We start from the raw sequence: 22,351 nt of genomic DNA on the forward strand, positions 1-22,351 counted from the left end.
AGGCCCCTAGTCTTTCCAGCTTCTGCCACAAAGCCCAGGGGACAGGGGCTCAGGGTAACCACGCTGACAGCCGTGACTCAGGGCAATTCTGGCACCGTCTGACCCTCCACCTGCGCTGGCCCTGTACTGCCTCTAAACCCCAAGAGTTTTCTGTACCTACCAAGGCGGCACCCCCATTATAACACAGAACTAGCAGTAAGTATAGGGCTGAGAAATCACTGAAAGACAAAAGCAAAGATCCAGCCACAAAGGCCACTGGACAAAAAGAGTGACAGGCCATGTGCCTCAACCTTCCCCCAGTCCCGTGCCCCTGAAAATAACAAGAAAAGTTATTTTAAAAATACTGTGGGGGAGATATGGGGACAAAAGGGTAAGACGACTTTACCCTGTGAAGGGAACATCAACGTCTTCTGCCACTAGGTTAAACCTCCCTACCTTGGGCCACTCCAGGTCCCTGCCCACTGCTGGCCAGTCCTCCATCCAAGCACCATGAGCAGAAGCCAGAAACGGACGCTCCCTCCCCATCAGACAGAGGGGAGGGGCAGACCCACACACGTCAAGGCCCCAGCCAGCCAGCCAGCCACGCCAATAACTTAGTCCCTCATTCTTGACACTGACAGGCTTTTGAGGAAAACTGGCAAATGCAAAAGGCCAGAATAGAGAGACATACGACTTACTCCAGAGGAAGCAGAGGTCATCCAGCAAACAGAGGAGAATTTTTTAAAACCTCTACTCAGTGTCCTCAGAGATACCAAAAAGGATCCTGCATGAAACATAAGGAGCAAGCTGCTACACGAAAGGAACAATAAGAAAGCAAGGAGGGGACCTGGAATTAAATACACGGACCCTGACATCAAAATTCCAACGGGAGGCCTGGGTCACAGAGCGGATGTGGCCGAACGCTGCACTAGGGATCTGGAGGGCAAAGTCAAGGAAATCTGCTGGAATGAAGAGTAAGCAGGACAAGAGATTAAAAAGTAGGAGATGAAAGATAAGAGACAGTGAAGGATCAGTTCCATCTGAAAGGCACTTAAGAAGAGAACAGAGAAAATGAAATCACGGAAGAAAGATGTTCTCAAGCTCAGCAGAGGCATAAGGTCCTTCATAAGAATTTTGGAAATAAAAAGAAAAAAATTAATAATCAAGAGAGGAACCAAACAAACATACATTTACTTACATTCATCTGTGACATTGGATACTAGGAGGCAATGAGATAAAAACATCAACATTCTGATGACAAATGATTTGCTGAGGAGTTCCAGTCACAGCTGAATGAGTATCCAGGAGTGAGGACAAATGAAATCTTATATGTGTGTGGACCCAGAGGCCCCACCCACCTCTGCCCTCTAAGAATTCCTTAGATACATTGAGTCAAAAGAGAAATCAATCGAAGAGCGAGGCTAGTTTGACTACATTAAAGAAATAAAGCCATGTGAACATCTCATAAGCCTGAAGCACATTTACTAAAATTCAACACTCACTCATAATAAAGCCTTTTGGTAAACCAGAAATGGGAGAGAACCTCCTTAACCTGATAAAGGATATCTTCCACAAGCCACGTTCCTAGAAGGGAAGTTTCAATATTATAATCTTCAGTTCTGCCTGAACTGTGCTACCAAATCTACGCAGGCTCGAAGTTTGTAGTAAGTATGACAAGGTTTATCTGGAAAAGAAAATGCCCAAGTGAAACCAAAAAAATTCAGGGGAAAAACAACACAAGTAAAAGAAGGCTCCCTTACCAGACGTCACAGCACATGATGACGTCATAGGTATCAACAAGCAAGTCCACGGAGCAGAATCGTGGGAAAACAGACACGGACACAAGGAAGCTTCATCATGTAAAGGCAGCATTTTAAATCAGCAGGGAAAGAAGGGATGACTCAGCGGTAAATACTTTGGAATAATTGGCTGTGCACTGGGAAAAACTAAAATTGGATGTCCTCTTGGGAACACACACATGCACGCACATGCACACATAGACGATGCATGTAATTAAGTGCAAGGAGGAATATTGGAAGGAATAAATACCTAACTATCAGTAGGAGTAATTCTTTGGGGAGAGAGGTGGGACTTTTCCGGTGGTGGAAGGTTATTTGAATTTTTAGAATGTGAATGTTTTCATGTACTCTTTGTAGTATTTTAAACATTTTGAACTGAAAAAAAAAATCCCTACACTTGACAGGCTGCCAAGCGGGAGGCAAACAGACCTGTATCCTTCAGAAAAGGGAGACGTTCATATTAAATAAGTAAAAACAAAACCTCAAAAGAGGCATCGTGTGGTAACTCACGATGCTGAAAGGCACACTCAAGAAAAGAAGTTACCATCTCATCTCTGATCACCGCGACGCCCGCCACTTGCTCTGCAACTTCGGCCACAAACACCTGCAGGGGCGTCCCGTCCTGAGAAGAGAAGCGGAGATCGCAAAGCCCTTAAAACTATCGCTGTTGCTGCTTCTGGAAGCGTCAGTAAAGGGTGTCCGCCAGGATCACTTAAGGACAACGGGAAAGCCAACATCCATCGCCACTTACCTTTGGGCCAGGTCACAGGCTGAACACCCTCCCTGCACTCATCTGACCCTCACTGCTACCCTGTGAGATAAGTATTGTCACTCTCTCTACTTCATTTACCAGAAAATGAGGCTTGGCAGGCTCACCTGCCAGGATCCCCAGCCAGTAAGGGATGGATCTGTTGATTCAAACCACAGCCCTCTGCCTGGGAATCTGTCTGCTTCAGCACCACATGCTGTGACTTCAGGACCCCTGCGCCCCGGGGACTGCAAAGAGCTTTGTCCTGTGTGTAACGTCCATCATTATTTTCCGTATTAGGAATTGCAACTGAGAAATTTTTTAATTATTTTCTTAATTTTTGACTATCAATTAAAACAAAATTTTTAATTTGACAAAAATATTTAGAAAGAAAAGTCAGGGTTTTTTTAGCATTGCTTTATATTTCTGAAAATCTCTTTAATGTCTGGCTTAATGGAAGACAGAGTGGATTCTCATACCTGCTTCTGTGTTCAGTCTGCTGTAATATGTTGTTTTGGTTGAAATATATGCAAAAAAAATCTGTCTTCACAAAGATATGTAGTTGGAAAAGGGAGAAGTGTTTAAACAATCTTTTCAGATAATTTCGGACGTTCTGCTTTGATGCAACACTGGATCTCAACAAGTGGCAGTGTTTCACAGATTAGTTTCAGCATGGAATCTGGAACCATGTTGGTGAACTTTGTACATATTACCATATCAAAATGCATTGATTTCTTAATAAAAATAAAAAATAAAAACATAAAATTCACTGGTGTCTTGTGCACTTGGAAGCTTTTACCTAGGCATGGTCGTGTAACGTCATGCACTGTTTATCTGGGAAATACAGGTTCACTGAGCTTATGCAGGTTTTCCGAATGTTGGTCTATTTCATCACGAAATATCAAAACATCACATCAGGTAATATCACCATTAGTCTCATCAGAAAAATTCGTTTAAGTATTGGGAAGCTGACAAGCTGACAGTGGCAGGTACTGGCCTTCCAAAATTCTACTTTTATTCTTGCACGTTTAGATTTTATCATAGGGGACCAATGCTGTCAGGTGGTTTCTTAGAGAGACACCCTCACCTCCTTCATTTTAAAGAAAATGTCTGCCAACTCCTAAAGATGGAATAACCGTATTTTGTCTGCCAGCTGTTCTTTCAAGTAAAAACGCTATTCTGTGACAAGCCTGCTGGTTCAGCGTGCAATTCAAACAACTCCGCGGTGCCACTGCCTCGATCCCCTCCAGGGCCCCTGGGGCTTTGTCCACCATGACTTTCCCACCATCCGTGGGAATATCAATTCAGCAGGAAGGGAAAATAATTTCCGACTTCTATCATGAGGATCATTTTGATCTCACAGACCCCTGAATATGTCTCGGAGACTCCCTAGGCTTCCTCAGACCACACTTGGAGAACCAGGGCCCCTGCATCATACTGTGTCGGCAAGTCAAGAGGGAAGGAACAAAAAAATGAAGAAACAAAGAGACTAAGAGAAACCCAAGCAAACAAATGAACAAACGAACAAAAACACGTGCTGGAGGGAAGTTCTACTGTAATCCAACACCTTTATAAACATTAAACATTTTACCACGTTTAGGTGTTCGGTGTCTCCCTCTAATTTGAGTTACAAATTAACTAAAAGGTTTATTCAAAAGAGCCCGTAGCTGGGAACTCCCCCAAACGACCTCAGCATTGGAAGAAATAAGTTGCGGTGCTTTCATGTAACGAAGTACTTTACGCCACAACATGGACGAATCTCACAAGCACTGCTGAGCAGAAGCAGCCTGGTGTCAGAAATGAGGCTCAAAAACAGGCATCTATGACCTTAGAGGTCAAGGTGGAACTGACTACCTGGAGGGGAAGGTGGCTGGGGTTAGTCGTTTCTCAAAACAGGCGCTCGTTACATGGTGTATGCGAATTGTGAAATCCATCGAACTTTCTATTGGTTACACTTCAATTAGAAACATTTTAAACAAAATGTATCAAAAAGCAACTATGTCCATAACTACATGCATTGTTCCATGGCTGGGGACGTCCACTGGCATGGTCCTCAAGAAGGCGGTGATGATGTAAGGACCACAACTAGCTTGCCCTCTGCTATGGGGGAAGCCCAGCATAGTCACTGCACCAGAGAGAACCCAGCATTTGTCATGCGGGATCTTCCCCAGACAATGCAGTCCTTGACTGAGCTCAACAAAAGCACGTCGGCCGACTCACCACCCAGAGGGGCTGAAGTGGGGTTCTGCTGGGGTGGTCTGGGCACAGGCACCCACAGATTCACTAACTTGGCTCAAGCTCAGATTTGCCTGTTCCAACCACTGGGATCTACCTTATTTTGTGACACTTGCCTGGATCAAGTCCAAATTTTCCATCCCCATGGTGAGGACCTGGGGTATGTGACCAGCCCCTGTGTGAGCAGCACAGCCCTACGTCCTTAAACCTCACTTTCCTTGTTCTTTTCTTCTTGCTTCCATCACCTCTGCTGCTCCCCACCCTGCAATTCTCCCACTGGGTCCGAGGAAACTTTGGGGTTGAACCTACGTGGTCATACTGGTCCCACAGCAAAAGGAAAAGGAGCTGGTCTGGTCACAGAAGGTACTTACAGGGTCCCTGCGAGCCTCGTTGTATTGCTTCAAATCCTCCAATATGCTTTTGTTCAGCATGAGGGTGCTGACAAGCTTTTCAACCCCGGGAGTATCCGAGACAGTGGCTAATCTTATAGTGATGGACCTGGATAATGAGAGACACGTGTTCTTTTTCAGATTAAAGTACTTAAATATGTGCTCTCCCGCTGCCCAGAATGCAGACAGAACTGTAACACATCACACTTACATAAAATAATATCCAATAAGATATTTTATATAACACTGGGGTTTGATTAATTACAACAGTAACTCTTCATTCTAGAAAATCTGGAAAACACATGTTTAAAAGAGGACAAAGAATAAGGTAAAAAGAATAGTCACTGATGCTACCATTAACCAGACAACATGAAGTGACACTTCAAATTCATTTAGTTTGGGGGGAGGGTAGAGCTCAAGCGGTGGAGCACAAGCTTAGCACACACAAGGCCCTGGGTTCCATCCCCAGTACCGCCTCTAAAAATAAGTAAATAAACCGGACTACCTCCCCAACCTAAATAAATAAATAAATAAACTTTTAAAATTCATTTAATTTAAAATGGCACCGTGCTTTATGTCATATTTACTTTGTACAAAAAGCTAAATTCTTCCCCAAATTTTTAAGTATGTTAAGAAATTAATAAATTACACTGAGGCCAGGCTGGCTTCATGAGTCTTAAAATTCTTGATAATATTATCTTTGATTTCGTGTTCTTGCAGGAAGTCGAGTAGGACAACAAAGCGTGTCCGAGGCTTGGAGCCTCGGCTCACACGTGGTACCCGCCTCCCACCATCACCTCATGACGGGTCTTCCCAGATCTGTTCCCCATCCCGGCACCTCCCCATCTCCCCGTGGCTGCTGCCAGGGGTGACAACTGGGGTGGATCAGTGTGGGGAGGCCCACGCTCAGCCACCATGCTCTACCCACACTGGGGTCCTGGACACTGGAGCCCTGGTCCTCCAAGGGGAGGTCAGTCTCTAATCAGAGCGAGGTGGTGGCCCTCCGCACCTGGGGCAGGCAGAGCCACAGTGTGTTCGGCTGGCAGCTCAGCGTGGAGCTCTTGCCCACCCGGCACCCAGGTGTTCAGTATGTGCTGGTGCCTGTCTGCCATGGGTTGGAGTGAAGGGGAGACGACTTCTCCATCACGGCTGGAGTTCCACATCTGCACTTTGTAATGGGCCCTGCGTGCTATGCAGCATTCATATAACGACTGCTCTCTAGCCATTAGGGTGCTATTACTAACTAGGACGGTGTCGCTCTGCCTGCTATTAGTAAAGTGAAATGCTCTAACCTACTTTGCCTTCAATTGTAGTGAATATCCATACCTAAGTTTTTTTTTCATTTTTTCACTGAGTTATAGTCATTTTACAATTTTGTGTCAGATTCCAGTGTCGAGCACAATTTCTCAGTTATACATGAACATATATATAGTCACTTTTTTTCGCTGTGAGCTACCATAAGATCCTGTATATATTTCCCTGTGCTATACAGTATAATCCTGTTTATCTAGTCTACATTTTGAAATCCCAGTCTGTCCCTTCCCACCCCCCACCTCTGCAACTACAAGTTTGTATTCTATGTCTATGAGTCTGTTTCTGTTTTGTATTTGTGTTTTGTTTTTTTTTTTAGATTCCACATATGAGCGATCTCATACAGTATTTCTCTTTCTCTTTCTGGCTTACTTCACTCAGAATGACATTCTCCAGGAACATCCATGCTGCTGCAAATGGCATTATGTTGTCGGTTTTTATGGCTGAGTAGTATTCCATTGTATAAATATACCACCTCTTCTTTATCCAGTCACCTGTTGATGGACATTTAGGCTGTTTCCATGTCTTGGCTATTGTAACTAGTGCTGCTATGAACATTGGGGTGCAGGTGTCATCCTGAAGTAGGGTTCCTTCTCGATATATGCCCAGGAGCGGGATTCCTGGGTCATATGGTAAGTCTATTCCTAGTCTTTTGAGGAATCTCCATACTGTTTTCCACAGTGGCTGCACCCAACTGCTTTCCCACCAGCAGTGAAGGAGGGTTCCCTTTTCTCCACAGCCTCTCCAGCATTTGTCATTTGTGGACTTTTGAATGATGGCCATTCTGACTGGTGTGAGGTGATACCTCATTGTAGTTTTGATTTGCATTTCTCTGATAATTAGTGATATTGAGCATTTTTTCATGGGCCTATTGATCATTTGTATTTCTTCCTTGGAGAATTGCTTGTTTAGGTCTTTTGCCCATTTTTGGATTGGGTTGTTTGTTTTTTTCTTATTAAGTCGTATGAGCTGCTTATATATTCTGGATATCAAGCCTTTGTCCATTTCATCTTTTGCAAAAATTTTCTCCCATTCCGTAGGTTGTCGTTTTGTTTTAATTATGGTTTCCTTTGCTATGCAGAAGCTTGTAAGTTTAATTAGGTTCCATTTGTTTATTCTTGCTTTTATTTCTATTGCTTGGGTAGACTGCCCTAGGAAAACATTTTTGAGATGTATGTCAGATAATGTTTTGCCTTTATTTTCTTCTAGGAGGTTTATTGTATGTTGTCTTATGTTTAAGTCTTTGATACATTTTGAGTTTATTTTTGTGTATGGTATAAGTGAGAGTTCTAGCTTCATTGATTTACATGCTGCCATCCAGTTTTCCCAACACCATTTGCTGAAGAGACTGTCTTTATTCCATTGTATATTCTTGCCTCCTTTGTCAAAGATGAGTTGACCAAAAGTTTGTAGGTTCATTTCTGGGCTCTCTATTTTGTTCCATTGGTCCATATGTCTGTTTTTGTACCAATACCATGCTGTCTTGATGACTGTAGCTCTGTAGTATTGTCTGAAGTCTAGGAGAGTTATTCCTCCAGCCTCTTTCTTTATCTTCAGTAATTCTTTGGCAGTTCTAGGTCTTTTGTGGTTCCATATAAATTTTATTATGATTTGTTCTAGTTCTGTGAAATATGTCCTGGGTAATTTGATAGGGATTGCATTACATCTGTAGATTGCCTTGGGCAGTGTGACCAGTTTAACAATATTGATTCTTCCAATCCAGGAGCATGGGATATCTTTCCATTTTTTTAAAGTCTTCTTTAATTTCCTTAATCAATGTTTTGTAGTTCTCCATGTATAAATCTTTCACCTCCTTGGTTAGATTCATTCCTAGGTATTTTATAACTTTGGGTGCTATTTTAAAGGGGATTGTTTCCTTACTTTCTTTTCCCGTTGATTCATTAGTGTTAAGAAATGCAACTGATTTTTGAACGTTAATCTTGTGACCTGCAACCTTGCTGAATTCTTCAATTAGTGCTAGTAGTTTTCATGTGGACCTTTTAGGGTTTTATATATATAGTATCATGTCATCTACATACAGTGACAATTTTACCTCTTCCTTTCCAATTTGGATCCCCTTTATTTCTCTTTCCTGCCTGATTGCTGTGGCTAAGACTTCCAAGACTATGTTGAATAGGAGTGGTGATAGTGGGCAGCCTTGTCTTGTCCCAGACTTTAGTGGGAAGCTTTTGAGTTTTCCACTGTTGAGTACTATGCTGGCTGTAGGTTTGTCATATATAGCTTTTATTATGTTGAGATATGTTCCCTCTATACCCACTTTGGTGAGAGTTTTTATCCTAAATGAGTGTTGAATTTTATCAAATGCTTTTTCTGCATCCATTGAGATGATCATGTGGTTTTTGTCCTTTCTCTTGTTGATGTGGTGCATTACACTGATTGATTTGCGTATGTTGAACCACCCTTGTGTCCCTGGGATGAACCTCACTTGGTCATGATGTATAGTCTTTTTTATGTGCTGTTGGATTCTATTTGCTAATATTTTGGTGAGGATTTTTGCATCTATGTTCATCAGTGATATTGGTCTGTAATTCTGTTTTTTGGTGGTATCTTTGCCTGGTTTTGGTATCAGGGTGATGGTGGCTTCATAGAATGAGTTTGGGAGTATTCCCTCCTATTCATTCTTCTGGAAGAGTTTGAGAAGGACTGGTATGAGTTCTTCTTTGTATGTTTGGTAGAATTCCCCGGTGAAGCCATCCACTCCTGGACTTTTATTTGTAGCGAGGTTTTTTATTGCTAATTCAATTTCATTTCTAGTGATCGGTTTGTTCAAGTGCTCAGTTTCTTCTTGATTGTCTTGGTGGACTGTATGTTTCCAGAAATTTGTCCACCTCCTCTAGGTTATCCATTTTGGTTCCATATAGTTTTATAATATTCTCATATGATAGTCTCTATTTCTATGTTATTTGTTGTAATTTTTCCATTTTCCTTTCTTATTTTGCTTATTTGTGCTCTCTCTTTTTTCTTCTTTGTGAGTTTGGCCAGAGGTTTGTGGATTTACTTTTTCAAAAAACCAGATTTTTTCCTTTTTTTTTTAATCTCTATTTTATTTATTTCCTCCCTGATCTTTATTATTTCCTTCCTTCTGTTGCCTTTTGGGGTTTTTTGCTCTTCTTTTTCTAATTCTTTTAGCTGGTGGGTTAGATTGTTTAGTTGAGATTGTTCTTCTTTTTTGAGGAAGGCCTGTTTCGCTATAAACTTCCCTCTTAGCACTGCCTTTGTTGTGTCCCATAAATTTTGTGTGGTTGTGTTTTCATTTGTCTCAAGGTATTTTTTAATTTCAACTTTGATTTCATCATTGACCCATTTTTTTTAATAACATATTGTTTAATCTCCATGCTTTCCTTTACTTCCTCCTTTGTTTCTCTGTTGTTGATTTCTAGTTTCATGACATTGTGGTCAGTAAAGATGCTTGAGATAATTTCTATCTTCTTAAAATTGTTGAGGATTCTTTTGTGCCCAAGTACATGATCAATCCTAGAAAATGTTCCATGTGCCCCTGAAAAGAATGTATATCCTATTGGGGGGGGGGTAGTGCTCTGAAAATATCCACCAAGTCTAATTTTTCTATTGTACCATTTAATTTCTCTGTTGCCTTATTTATTTTCTGTCTGGAAGATCTGTCTATTGATGTTAATGTGGTGTTAAAATCTCCAACAATGATTGTATTCCAATCAATTTCTCCCTTTATCTCTGTTAGTAATTGTTTTATGTACTTAGGTGCTCCTATATTGGGTGCATATATATTAACAAGTGTAATATCCTCATCTTGTATTACTCCTTTAATCATTATAAAATGTCCTTCTGTATCTTTTTTTATGGCCTTTGTTTTAAAGTCTATTTTGTCTGAAATCAGTACTGTGACACTTGCTTTTTTTGCTTTTCCATTTGCATGGAATATACTTTTCCATCCTTTCACTCTCAACCTATATGTGTCCTTCTCCCTAAAGTGGGTCTCCTGTATGCAGCATATTGAAGGTTCTTGCTTTATTATCCAGTCTGCCAGTCTATGTCTTTGGAGCATTTAGTCCATTAACTTTTACAGTAATTAATGATAGATGTGTGTTTATTGCCATTTTGAACTTATTTTTGCAGTTGATTTGGTATTTCCTTTGTTCCTTTCTTCTTCCTTTTGTGGTTTGGTAATTTTCCTTTGTATTATCTTGGATTTTATTTAGTTTTTGTGATTCACTTGTAAGTTTTTGGCTTGTGGTTACCCTTTTTTGTAAGCCTCTTAACCCATTACTATAACTGTTTGTATTAAACAGATAGTAATATAATCTCAAACCTACCCCATGGAGAACAAAAAAAATTTTTTAAAGAAAAAACTGTATATTTCCTTGCTCCCCTCTCCCACTCTTAATGATTTAGATGTCTCCTTTTACAATTTTGTGTTTATTCTGTTTGTAATTCATGGCAGTTATCACCTTTCTAGTCATGAGTTTCTCATTTTTGTAGCATCCTGCTTCTTTTCTATTTAGAATAGACCTGTCAATATTTCTTTTAGCATGGGTTTAGTGTCGCTAAACTCTTTTAGTTTTTGCTTGTCTGTGAAGTTCTTTATCTTTCCTTCTATTCTGAAGGAAAGCCTTGCTGGGTAGAGTATCCTAGGCTGCATCTTTTTTTCATTCAGGACTTTGAATATATCTTGCCACTCCCTTCTGGCCTATAGCGTTTGTGTAGAGAAATCAGCTGAGAAGCCTTATGGGGGTTCCCTTGTAACTCATTCTTTGTTTTCCTCTTGCTGCCTTTAGGGTCATTTCTTTATCCTTGACTCTGGCCATCTTGATTATGATATGTCTTGGTGTGGGTCTGTTTGGGCTCTTCCTGTTTGGGACCCTCTGAGCCTCCTGTACTTGGATATCTGATTCCTTCTTTAGGTTTGGGAAGTTTTCAGTCATGATTTCTTCAAATATCTTTTCAATCCCCTTTGTTCTTTGTTCCCCTTCTGGAACCCCTATTATTCATAGATTGGCATGCTTTATATTATCCCACAGGTCCCTTATATTGTTTTCATTGTTTTTTATTTGTTTTTCTCTCATCTGTTCTGACTGGGTGCTTCCTGTTGTTCTGTCTTCTAGGTCACTTATTCGTTCCTCTGCATTATCTAGCCTGCTTTGCACAGCCTTTAGGTCAGCTCTCATCTCAGCAAATGAGTTTATCAATTCTACTTGGCTCTTCTTTATAGCTTCAATTTCATTTTTGACATATTTTATATCTCTAAACACTCTCTTTTTTACTTCCGTCAGTACTTCAATCACTCCTTTTTTGAAATCTTGATCTAGTAGGCCATCAATGTCTATTTCACTGATTGTTCTTTCAGAGGATTTCTCTTGCTCTTTTAATCGGGAGTGGTTCCTTTGCTTCTTCATACTGCTCATACCTCTCTGGCACTGTGGTTTATGGAATTTCAGTTATCTATTGTGGTCCTTAAGGAGTTTATTTATTTGTCTATCTAAAGCCTATGCAGGAATAAAACTTTAAAAAAAGAGAATTTTTAAAGAATGGAGGGAAAAAAGTTTTAACAGTGTAGAATCAATAATAGAAGAGCAAGTTGAAGCAGAATAGCAATTCAGATGAGACCTCTTTTAAAAACATTTTTAAAAAGGGAAAAAATCAGAAAACAGTATTTGAAACCTGTGTATAATCAATAACAGGAGATCAAAACCAAGAGAATTAAAAATGAAATGAGGTGGGTTTTAAAAATAATAATAATAAAAATATTCTAAAAGAAAAAATTTTAAAGGGATTAAAACTGTAGACATATACAATTGTTTAAAAAGTAAAAATTAAAAAGGTAATAGAAAATAGAACATATATAAAAATGATTAAAAAAAAAAAGAATGTGTTCTCATGGAGACTGCGTACTCCTAATGATTTTATCGAGAGGTCTTTCTGTCTTTGCCCTGTTTTGCAGACTCAGCTTGCTGTTTCCAGAGGCCTTCCATTGGCACCCTCATCAGTGCTGCTCCCAGTGCCTGTCCGGAAGCAGATCGCGCCCTCTCCTAGCACTGGGTCAGGTGCAGATCTCCTTCATGGTGGGCGGGCAGGTCACTACCCCTCCTGATGCCACAGTCAGATGCTGCGCTCGGGCAAGGTAGGTGGGTGGATCTCGCCGCCTCACTGCACTGCGTTCAGGTGCTGTGCTCCTACCAGGAAGGCGGGTGGCTGCCTACCCTCTCTTGGCACTGGTCTCTCTGCTGCTCTGTACAGCTGCCTGCTCCACCTCAGGTTGGTGCTCCATAGGCAGGCTCGGGGAAGATCACGGAACCACTCCACCCCTGCTCCATGCCAAAACCCAGCTCCTTGTTTGCTTGGCAGCACGAGTTCTCTGAGGTGCCAGGGCAGAAAGATCCTATCTGCCTCCAGCTGTAAACAAGTCTCAGTCCTGCTTAGGAGGTTGCTTTACCCCAGATGTGGACTCAGGTCCGGCCCCGCCCCGACCCGGGCTCTGTGCACAGGAGATGGCGGCTGTGGCTGCACCCCGCCTCTCTTCTCATGAGAAGTGCCAGTAATGGCGCCGCGGGTCTGAGGAGACAAAGGTTACGGCGCCCCTTCCCCCAGGGCACACCAGCCGTGTTGTTTTGCTTTTTTTTTCCCCTGTAATTTATGGGGGACCCAGGTTGTTCTGCTCTGTGTCCCCTCCCAGCCATGGCGCACAGCCCCCTGCAGTCCCCTGGGGCCACCTCAGTGCAGCCACCCAAGTCCTCCGCCTGGCTTGGGCGGTCTGGCCCAGCCCCCGGCTGCCAGCTCGCATCTCGGGCTGGGTGTCATGGGGACCCTCTGTGCCCGTCTAACTTTGTTCTGTCAGTCAAGGGGTGCTCGGGGCAGATCTGAGCCTCGGAGACTCCCCCTCCATCCCGCTGGTCTCTCCATTGGAGGGGGGAGACCCAGTGAATGAGTGCCAGTTCTCCTTTGCCGCTCCCTCCCCACGGGACCTGTCCCACACTGTTTTGCTTTTCCTTCTTTCTTTTTTCCTTTTCTTCTACCAGTTTTTGGCATCTCTGTCTTTCAAAGAGGGCAACATTCTGTCGGAGTTCGGCAGGTGCTCTGGTTGGCTGAGTGGGTCCGTAGATGTGAGTTTTGGTGTATCTGTGGGAGAGGATGAGCTACAAGCGTCCTTCTACTCCGCCACCTTGGCCTCTCCCATGCCTAAGTTTTAATTCCTGCTTCCATTCTATGGCCCAAGTGGCATATTTGCAAAGAAGAATCTATGTCTAGAATTACCTGATACAAAGGTTATCAATTACTATCACCTTAATCATGGAAATATTATGAGCAAGTTTTAAGCGAGAGATAAGAACTTGGTGCCGACATAGCCACCTTATGCCAAAATCGAGTTCAGATGAATGAAAGATACAAATGTAAAAAAACAAGACCACAAAAGTCCTAGAGAGATCCCCGAGGGAATTAAGAGCGTGTGTTCACATGAAATCTGTTCGTGAATGTTCACAGCACACTACTCATAATCGCCCCAAAGGCAGAAAGAGCCCAAATGTTCATCAACTTCTGAATGGATGCATGGAACGTGGCCTGTCTCTGCACTGGAATGTCATTCAGCACAAAAGGGGAGGAAGTGCTGACAGGCTGCAATGTGGATGAACCTTGAGAAGTGAAAGAAGGCACACGCCTGGGAGCCACAGACTGAATCCATTTCTAAGGAACGTCCAGAACAGGCGAGTGCGTAGGGACAGACAGCGGAGGAGCTGCTGCCGGGGGCCAGAGCGGGAGGGAACAGGAGTCACTGCTTCACAGGCACAGGGCACCCTTTGGGGTCATGGAAATGCTGGGGAACCAGATAGAAGTGATGACTGCACACAACTGTGAATGCACTGAAACCACTGCACTGCACACTTTGGGTGAATTGCATGGTGTGACTTATATCTTAATAAAACTGCTACAAAATATACATGTATATACTAATACCAAAGAAAGCTGAAAGGATGGAAAGGGGGGGATGGTGATGAATAGCCAAAAAATAATAATAATAAGCTGGTGCCGCAAATAACTATGAGGTAAGTTAGACCTGAAGGTAAAAAGCGTTGGGAGGAAAAAAGGTCTTCATTTAATTACAAAAGCAGAAGTTCACCGGGAAGATACAGCAACATCAAATATGCAGGGATCTAACAATATAGTCTCATATTAAGTTTAAAAACTGACAGTAAATTGAGTATACTTCAATTTTTTAAAAAAATTGAAAAATTGGCAGAACTAGAGCTAGAACATGACAAATTTCACCATCATTTGCTGGAGTTTGATACACTTGGCTCAGAAACTGGTATCAAGCAAAAAGATTTAAAGCACTGTTGAAGGTCTGCATAAACGTGATCTAAAGGGTCTTGCTTCTCCCAAATGAAAAAACCTGCCCATCCACCAGACCTCCCGATCGCATGGTCCCGAAGCCCCCCACCAGCTGCCCGAGTCAGCGGCCGTGCCCTCCTCCCAGGGGCTCAGGCCCAAACCCTTGCCTTTGTCTTGACTCTCTTCCCTGCCCCTTCCCTTCCCAGCCGCACGCCAGTCCCCTCAAAATGCACCACCTCGGACGCTGGCCCTGCCACCAGCATCTCTTGCCTGGGCTGTCGCCGCAGCATCGTGGTGGGGCTTCTCGCCTCCACCTCCGCCCCAACAATCCATCCTGCGCACACAGCAGGAAGAACAGCGCTTCCAAAACGACCCCAAGTCAGATCATGAGACACTTCCACTCAAATCCTAGGGCAGGCAGGCGTTTTCACCTTTTTTATGCCAAGGACCCCTCTCAGAATGATGTTTTTAAATGCATGAAATTAAATGCGTAGGATTACAGTACATGAACCTCACTGAGTAACGCGATTCAGCAGTGATCTAACAATTTCCATAATTTTGCTGTAGAGATACACATGGGTCGTGAGCAGTATCTGCAGAGATCTGCAAATCCCACGACACGGAAGGGTCGGAAAACACCCGCTGTTTCCACCTAAGGGACAGTTACAGGCACGGCTGATCCTGTTGTGGTTTGCTGCCTACCTTTACAACGGAAGGAAATGCCACATCGTAGTTAGGACGTAAAGAAAATAAAGACGCGGTGTTCTCCTGAACTCTACCGGCGGACGGTGGCTGAGGACCCGGGCGAAGATTCCCGTCGGGAAAGCCGGAGTCCTGGGACGGCTGGGCGCCCCGGCCTGCTGTCTCTCTGGGATCTGGCCCCTGACTCATGCCCAGACGGCGGACTTCGCTTCCCCTGCTCCGCGCACAGGCCCCCTGCTGCTCCTCAGACCTTCCAGACGCCTTCCGCCTTCCTCACCGCAAATGCACAACCTTGTCGGTTCACCTCAAGTGTCTGCTCAAACTGCACCCTCGCAGCGAGGCCCCCGAACCTGACTCCCACCCCTATTTAAAGTTCGGAAACCTGACTCCCCCATCTCCATCCGTGTTCCGTTTTTCTCCATAGGACTTCCTACCACCTATTTATTTTGTCGTCGTCTGCCCCCCGTCACTAAAGTAAAGCATCACGAGGGTAAGAATTTGGGTCTGTTTGCTCACTGCTGCCTCCCCGTGGCCAGAACAACGCCTGGCACGCAGTACGCGCTCAGTCGGCGTCTGCAGGATGAGTGGATGACGCGGCTTGCGGGGGATGGCCAGAGGCTCCCCGATGCTTCTGTGCGTGACCGAGGATGCCAGTGAGTTGCTAAAAGTGCTGCGGGAGCCGGGAGGCTGTGAGCACCTAGCCTTCCCCGCGTGTCTCTCGGGGCTAGCCTTTGCCCTCCGAGACGCAGGCGTCCTCTCCCTGGCCGGCCTGGAGGCTCAGGCCACGTCGTCGTCCACTCTGACAGGCCCGGGCTTTTCCTCGCTCGCAGGAGCGCTCAGTAAATGTCCAGTGGGATGTGGGGCCATTTTATTGCCAAGTATCACAAAAACACAAATGTTATTTCACTAGTTTGCCCTTGAAAATCTACAGGCGATTAGGGGACACAAGTACTCTGTGTTACATCGTGAGGCTCTTGTCTCTGCCACTTACATTCGCCAAAGAAGAGCGCGGCACAGTTTTCATATGCTCCCGGACTCGCAGGAGGAGGAACGGGCAGCAGCAATGTGTCTGCGCCTTGTCCCAGAGCCCCGCTGTCCAGCACGGAGCCGGAGCCACGCGGGGCTGCGCAGCACCGGCGCCGCAGCATGTCAGCACTGAGACGCGCTGTGCGTGCAGATGCCCCCTGCGTCCTGCAGGCCGGCTACCGGACTGAGTGTAAACCATCTCATTGATCCTTTTTACACTGATTATAGGTCGAGACAATTTTGGCCACAAGGGGCTAACATGATCATTACAATTAGTTTCAGCCACTTCTTTCTGAGGTTTACATCCCGCGGCTGTGAGAACACGTCACACGCGCTCTGCGTTGCCCTCCAGTTCTATTGGAAGCGGCTGCTCTCTGCTGCCTCATGTTTGCCTTCAAGAGCGACTTTGCTATTGTTTTTGCTCAGCTCGAAAAGCAGAATGTAGGTTTACTCCACAGGTGACCTCTTCACTGGGGCTCTGAGGCACGTGCCCGGTGTGGATACGGCTGCCTGCACAGAAAGCTCCCTGGAAAACAAAGTGCCCTCAAAGCAAAGTTGTAAGGAGGCTGAGTGTTTTATTTCAACATGTGTGATCCTTAATTAAAATGAAATAGAATAAAACAATTCGACACTCACTGGTATTTCAGTTTCAACCAAAAAGCAAAACAAAACAGTAAGCACAAAATAAGATTTCTATTTCCTTCTATTCAGGGAAGCTGATTAAAAGCATCAGAAAGACTGACATCCCTAAGACACCCTCGGTGACGAGGACGCAGGCCTGGAACAGGTACAACGCCGACGTGCTAGAGAAAGACGACAGCCAAGCAGGAGCGAGTCGCCCACAGAAAAGCACATAAAGTGAAAACACTGCGGGGAGCGACCGTTTACAAGCCAACTGCCTACGGGCATTTTTATTTACCGAGCAAAGGTGACAAGCGGTGGTACTTAGCGGTCAACATTTATTCACAGAAAATAGTTTCTAGCACAATAAACATTAGTTGGATGAGTAAGTTTGAAACATAGTCCCCCTCCCCCAAGTGAAAAATGGCAAATTTCAGAAAACGTAGTTCGGAGGGGCGGGAAGATGGGAGGAGAGGCCAGTTCATCCAAACGTGCCTCCACGCATGAATGAACAAGAGAAAGGAAAAGTCGGGGATGGTAAAGACGGGGATGGAAGAGGAAGGGGACGCCCTGCACCACGTTCCAGCCTCGTGTGACCCGCGGCAGCGTCCCAGCGCTCCCCGGGTGAAATAGTGCTAACCAGCCTTTCGTTTGTACACGTTCAGAATGCAAGCTAACGTCAACACCAGGATGTGCCCTCCTCTCCAGGCCCAGCAGCCATTAGTGAAAAGCGAGGGCGCCTCGCCTGGAGCTGGTGACAGAAGAGGTGGACATCGCTGACAAGCGCATGAATGATCTGTCCCCGGGCTCACCCGTGCAGCCGGAAGGCAGGTGACAGACACAAATGTGATTTCCCAAGGGGAGAGGCACGAGCCTGGGCGGGGGAGCAGGACATGAGGTCATGAAATTTAAAGTGACCAAACTTAAGAGCAAGAACAATCCATCCCAAAAGTCAGGACAAGTGATGCAGAAAATGGAAGAACACAAGGTATTTAAGAGTCACGGCATGAAAAGGAGGGGCAGGGGGCCGTGCCTGGCTGTGCCCCCGTGGCACCCCACTCCACGCCCACCTCCAGCATCGCTCACCCGCGGGGGCCTCGTCACTTACACACGAGAGACGCTCTCTTCCCTCTCCTTACGTCCTTCTCCTCTGCCTGGAATGCAGGCCCCACCAGGGCGAGGCGTTGGGTCTGTCCGGGTCACTTCTGCTGGCCCGGGGGCCGGCACAGACTACACGGTCAATACCACGCGTCAGGTGACGGAGGGAAGCGGGCGGGGGGCCTGTGGGGGAGGGAGCCACCTCTAGCCACCACCCCGTCCCAGGGGTCACAGGTGTCACCAGCCCGCAGCACCCGCTGCGCCCCCATGAGGGACGCTGACCCCAGGCTGGCGCTCACGTGGGGGAAGCAGGGCAGACAAGGAAAGAGACTAGGACCCCAAAGACTCGGACCCCAAAGCGCTGCCCGCCTCCAGCCCTCCCAGCCGTGTGAGCCAACAGACACACGCCCTGCGGCTGAAGCCACTTTGAGCTGGGCTTCCTGCTCTTCCAGCTGAAGCGCTTCCCACTGATCACCCAAGTTCCGAGATTTAAAAAGATGGTTTTGGCAGAACACAGGGTGTGAGCAGGGTGTTTATGACAAGAGAAGGACTTGATGTAGCGCCCGGCACAGGGAAGTCAGTACTTTCTAACTTTATCTGGAGTATAATCTATAAAAATAGCGAATCGCTATGTTGTACACCTGAGACTAACATGATGGCGTAAGTCAGCTACACTTGATTGAAAAAAAGAATTAGAGATAAGAGAAATTAAAGCGTTACTTGGAATAAGTAGCTACAAATCCATATGACTGTCCTTGCTCAAATATTCTTATAAAACCCAGCCCAGGGGTCTATTTATGCAGCACAGAGGGGCTTAATACCTCAACAGAACCCCCAAAATTACCAGATAACAAAGGGCTTAAAGTCGCCATGGCTTACGTGGTTACAGAAAATCTGTATCTGGAGCAGAGAGAAAATTGCAGCTCTTTTCTACCCAGTGATTTACTCATAAAAGCAGAAGCACCTTCAAGGCTTCTCAAGCTTTCAGTCAAGTGGGGACAACCCAGACTCCCAGACAGACAGACTCAGAAGGCGGTGGCGGGGCTCTTACCTGCATTTCGGCCACACTGACCGACGGACGGCACTGGGAGTGGAGCCGGCCAGCTGCGGAATACAGAGCTCTAGGGGGGCAGGGGGTGTAAAATGGGATTTGTAGACACACTACCATATGTAACACAGATAGACAACCAGGTCCTACTGTGCAGCCCAGGGAGCTGTATTCAACACCCTGCAATAGCCTGCAATGCACAAAGAATATGAAGTGGATATGTGTATGTATGCGCATGGCTGAAGCGTGTGCTGCACACCAGAAACTGACACAGCGTTGTAACTGACTACACTTAAACTAAAAACAAAAAAACTAAAAAAAAAAAAAGAAAGAAAAGAAAAAGGAAATACAGAACTGAGTAAGGACGAGGACGGGTCCCCTGGGGCAGGGGACCAATGCCAGGTCCGTGATGGCCTTGTGGGGCTACCAGCCCCCCGATGGTCTTCCCCGACATCAGGGCCGAACCCTTGCAAGGCCTTCCCGACTAAAGGCCGAGTGTGGGCCCCACAAGACGGGAGAGTGAGTCCCAGAGCCTCACCGCAAAGGACCTCGGGTGCCCCCGGCTGTCCGTGTAGGGGACTGATAATGACAACATCTGGGGCCTTTCCGAGAACACGGTGGGGAGACGTGGGCAGACGTGGAAGCCCCGGGAAGGCAGCACCGCCCACCCCGGGCAAAACCGGTGCCACCCCAGGGGATGGCTGGTCTCCAAGGTGGCTCCAGACTCACATTTCTGAGCTTCATTTTGTGAGACAGGAACTCCCTCCAAAGCCATCACTTGACACAAATCACTTAAAAAAAAAATACAAAAACCTCTGGGAAGGAAGGGTGTGGGTTCATCCTTCCCCTACGGTTTTGTAGGAACGTCTCCAGGTCAGCGGGCCCCGACCCTCTCCCCCTGCCTGCAGGGGCCCCGGGGCCGAGGCTCTAAAGGAGCAGAGGGAAGACGGCGGGTCTGGAGACCGCGGTCCCTTCTCGGCCACACAGTCCTCCAGGCAAAACTACCACTCCCAGCATTTTAAAAGCTCTCTGAGTTTCGAACGGAGCGTAAGGGAAAGGCGAGACATCGACGTGGTCTCAAGAGACGCCAGAGCATGCATGCAGAGGGGCCTGCTCCGGACTCCTGGGCTGTGATTCTAGAATCTTGAAATTGCATGGTGTGTTTATCAGAATTCACTTGCTATCAACGTTCCCATATAAAGGAGAGACATCTCACGCTGCTGGAATGATTCTGTGGCAAGATGATCCAATAAACTTGCAAAACAGAAAAAAAAAAGAATTTAAGGAATTAGAGATCTAAGCTTTCTCTGGAAAACAGCAGCCCACGGCCACGTGCACAAGAGAGACATCCCAGACGTGGGTTTTGAGGGCCGTCTTCCCTCACGACCAGGCACAGATTCCGAGGGGACACGGGGCGGGAACAAGAGTGACAGTGCAGAGGAGCTACGGGACTGGATGTGCCGGCAACCGGGTGGCCATTGGTGGCTGGGTTGGTGACAAAACTCAGAGGAACAAAGGACGGTTCCTGACAAGGGCTCAGATGGGAACAGGGACAAAGATCGTGGTTTTCCAAAGGCAGGGAAGCTACTTCAGCTTGTGGATCTTCGGTTTTTCAGAAAAGAACCCAGGTGTACGTGATCTGCTCCGACTTTATACGTACGTGATTTTTAAAAAAAGAAAGAAAAAAGGAAACTGATGCTGCAGGTGGTTCCAGATGAAAAACTAGGGCCCTGCTGCCACTGGGGCTAACTGCCAGGCAAGTGTTGAAAGTCTCATCGTTTTTAAAAATTAAATTTAATTTTTAATAAAAGCCACACATGTTCATAGTAAAAAAGAGAGAGTGTGCAGGAAAGGGTATGACTGTGATGTAGGTAATTAAGCCGCTGAGAACGAGGCCCCTCCACAGCCAGACCCGTGGCCCACTCCCCATCCCCGGCCCTCTGCTCAGAAGGAGGACCCGAGTCATAAGGAAATGCCATCGATACACACTACTGAAGAAAGCAGCGAGCGCAAAGAAGATTTAGTAAAGACTCTGCTTGAGTCACAATAAAAATGTAAAATCTCAGTGATACAAAATTAACCACACCTTCTATTATGGAAGTAACGCATGCCCAGGATTTTCTTTTTAAAAAAAAATCAAACAGAAATGAACAACCTACTATTACAAAGGGGCGGAAGATCTGAACAGACACCTCACCAAAGTCGATACACAGATGGCAAAGAGCAGATGAAAACACGTTCCAAGCCATATGTCATCACGGAACTGCAGTTTCAAACGCGGTGCCCCTCCGCGCCCATCAGGATGGTGAAAACTCGATACACTGATAAGTGCCCGGGAGGATGCGAAGAAAAGGGAGATTCTCAGTCATCACTGGTGGAGCTGCAAAATGGTACAGGGCTCTGGAAGAGAGTTTGGCTCTCCCTTACAGAACTAAATATTAAAACTGCTATCCTTGGTGCACAACCAAATGGGTTGAAAACTTAACGTCCATGTAGAAACCTGCACACAGATGTTGACAGCAGACTTACTCATAATTGCCAAAACCTGGGGGCCACCAAGCTGTCCTTCAGTAGCAGAACGGATAAATAAACCCTGGTACAACCAGACAGTGGAGTATTATTCTGTGCTAAAAAGAAACAAGCTGTCAAGTCATGAGAAGACGCGGAGGAACTTTAAAATGCTTCTTCCTCAGTGAAAGAAGCCAACCTGCAAAGGCCACGTACTGTATGGTTTCAGCTGTAAGACATTCGAGAAAAGGCAAAACTACGTAGACAGGAAAAAGGTCAGTGGTCAAGGGGGAGGGTGGCAGAGCAGGTGCTCAGCAGCGCGAAGCCCTGGGTTCAATCCCCAGTGCTGCCGTCAAAATGAATAAATGAATGGATGAACCTAATTACCTCCACCCACCAAAAAAAGCAAAACAACAAAAAGCAGCGGTCGGCTGCCAGAGCTTGTGGGGAAGGAGAGAGGTTTGAGCGTGGCGCGCAGAGGATTCTGAGAAACTGCTCTGTGTGACTCTGTCACGCTGGACACACCGTACACATTTGTCCAAACCCGCAGAACGCACAGGAGGAGAAG

General features: G+C 45.6%; 1 protein-coding gene across 7 annotated transcripts in view; it reads right to left on the bottom strand.

Annotated features, from left to right (window-relative positions):
• CFAP61 (cilia and flagella associated protein 61) overlaps positions 1 to 22,351 on the bottom strand; it is a 257,667-nt gene that overhangs the window by 145,836 nt on the left and 89,480 nt on the right. For all 7 annotated transcript variants that reach the window (XM_072943713.1, XM_072943712.1, XM_072943711.1 and 4 more), the window contains exons 14-15: positions 5,133 to 5,259; positions 2,323 to 2,400 (exon numbers count right to left, since the gene is read on the bottom strand). In XM_072943713.1, the coding sequence (XP_072799814.1) occupies positions 2,323 to 2,400; positions 5,133 to 5,259 (205 nt within the window). The remainder of the gene's footprint in view (positions 1 to 2,322; positions 2,401 to 5,132; positions 5,260 to 22,351) is intronic.

This window comes from Vicugna pacos, chromosome 19 (genome assembly GCF_048564905.1).
Source record: "Vicugna pacos chromosome 19, VicPac4, whole genome shotgun sequence".
NCBI lineage: Eukaryota > Metazoa > Chordata > Mammalia > Artiodactyla > Camelidae > Vicugna > Vicugna pacos.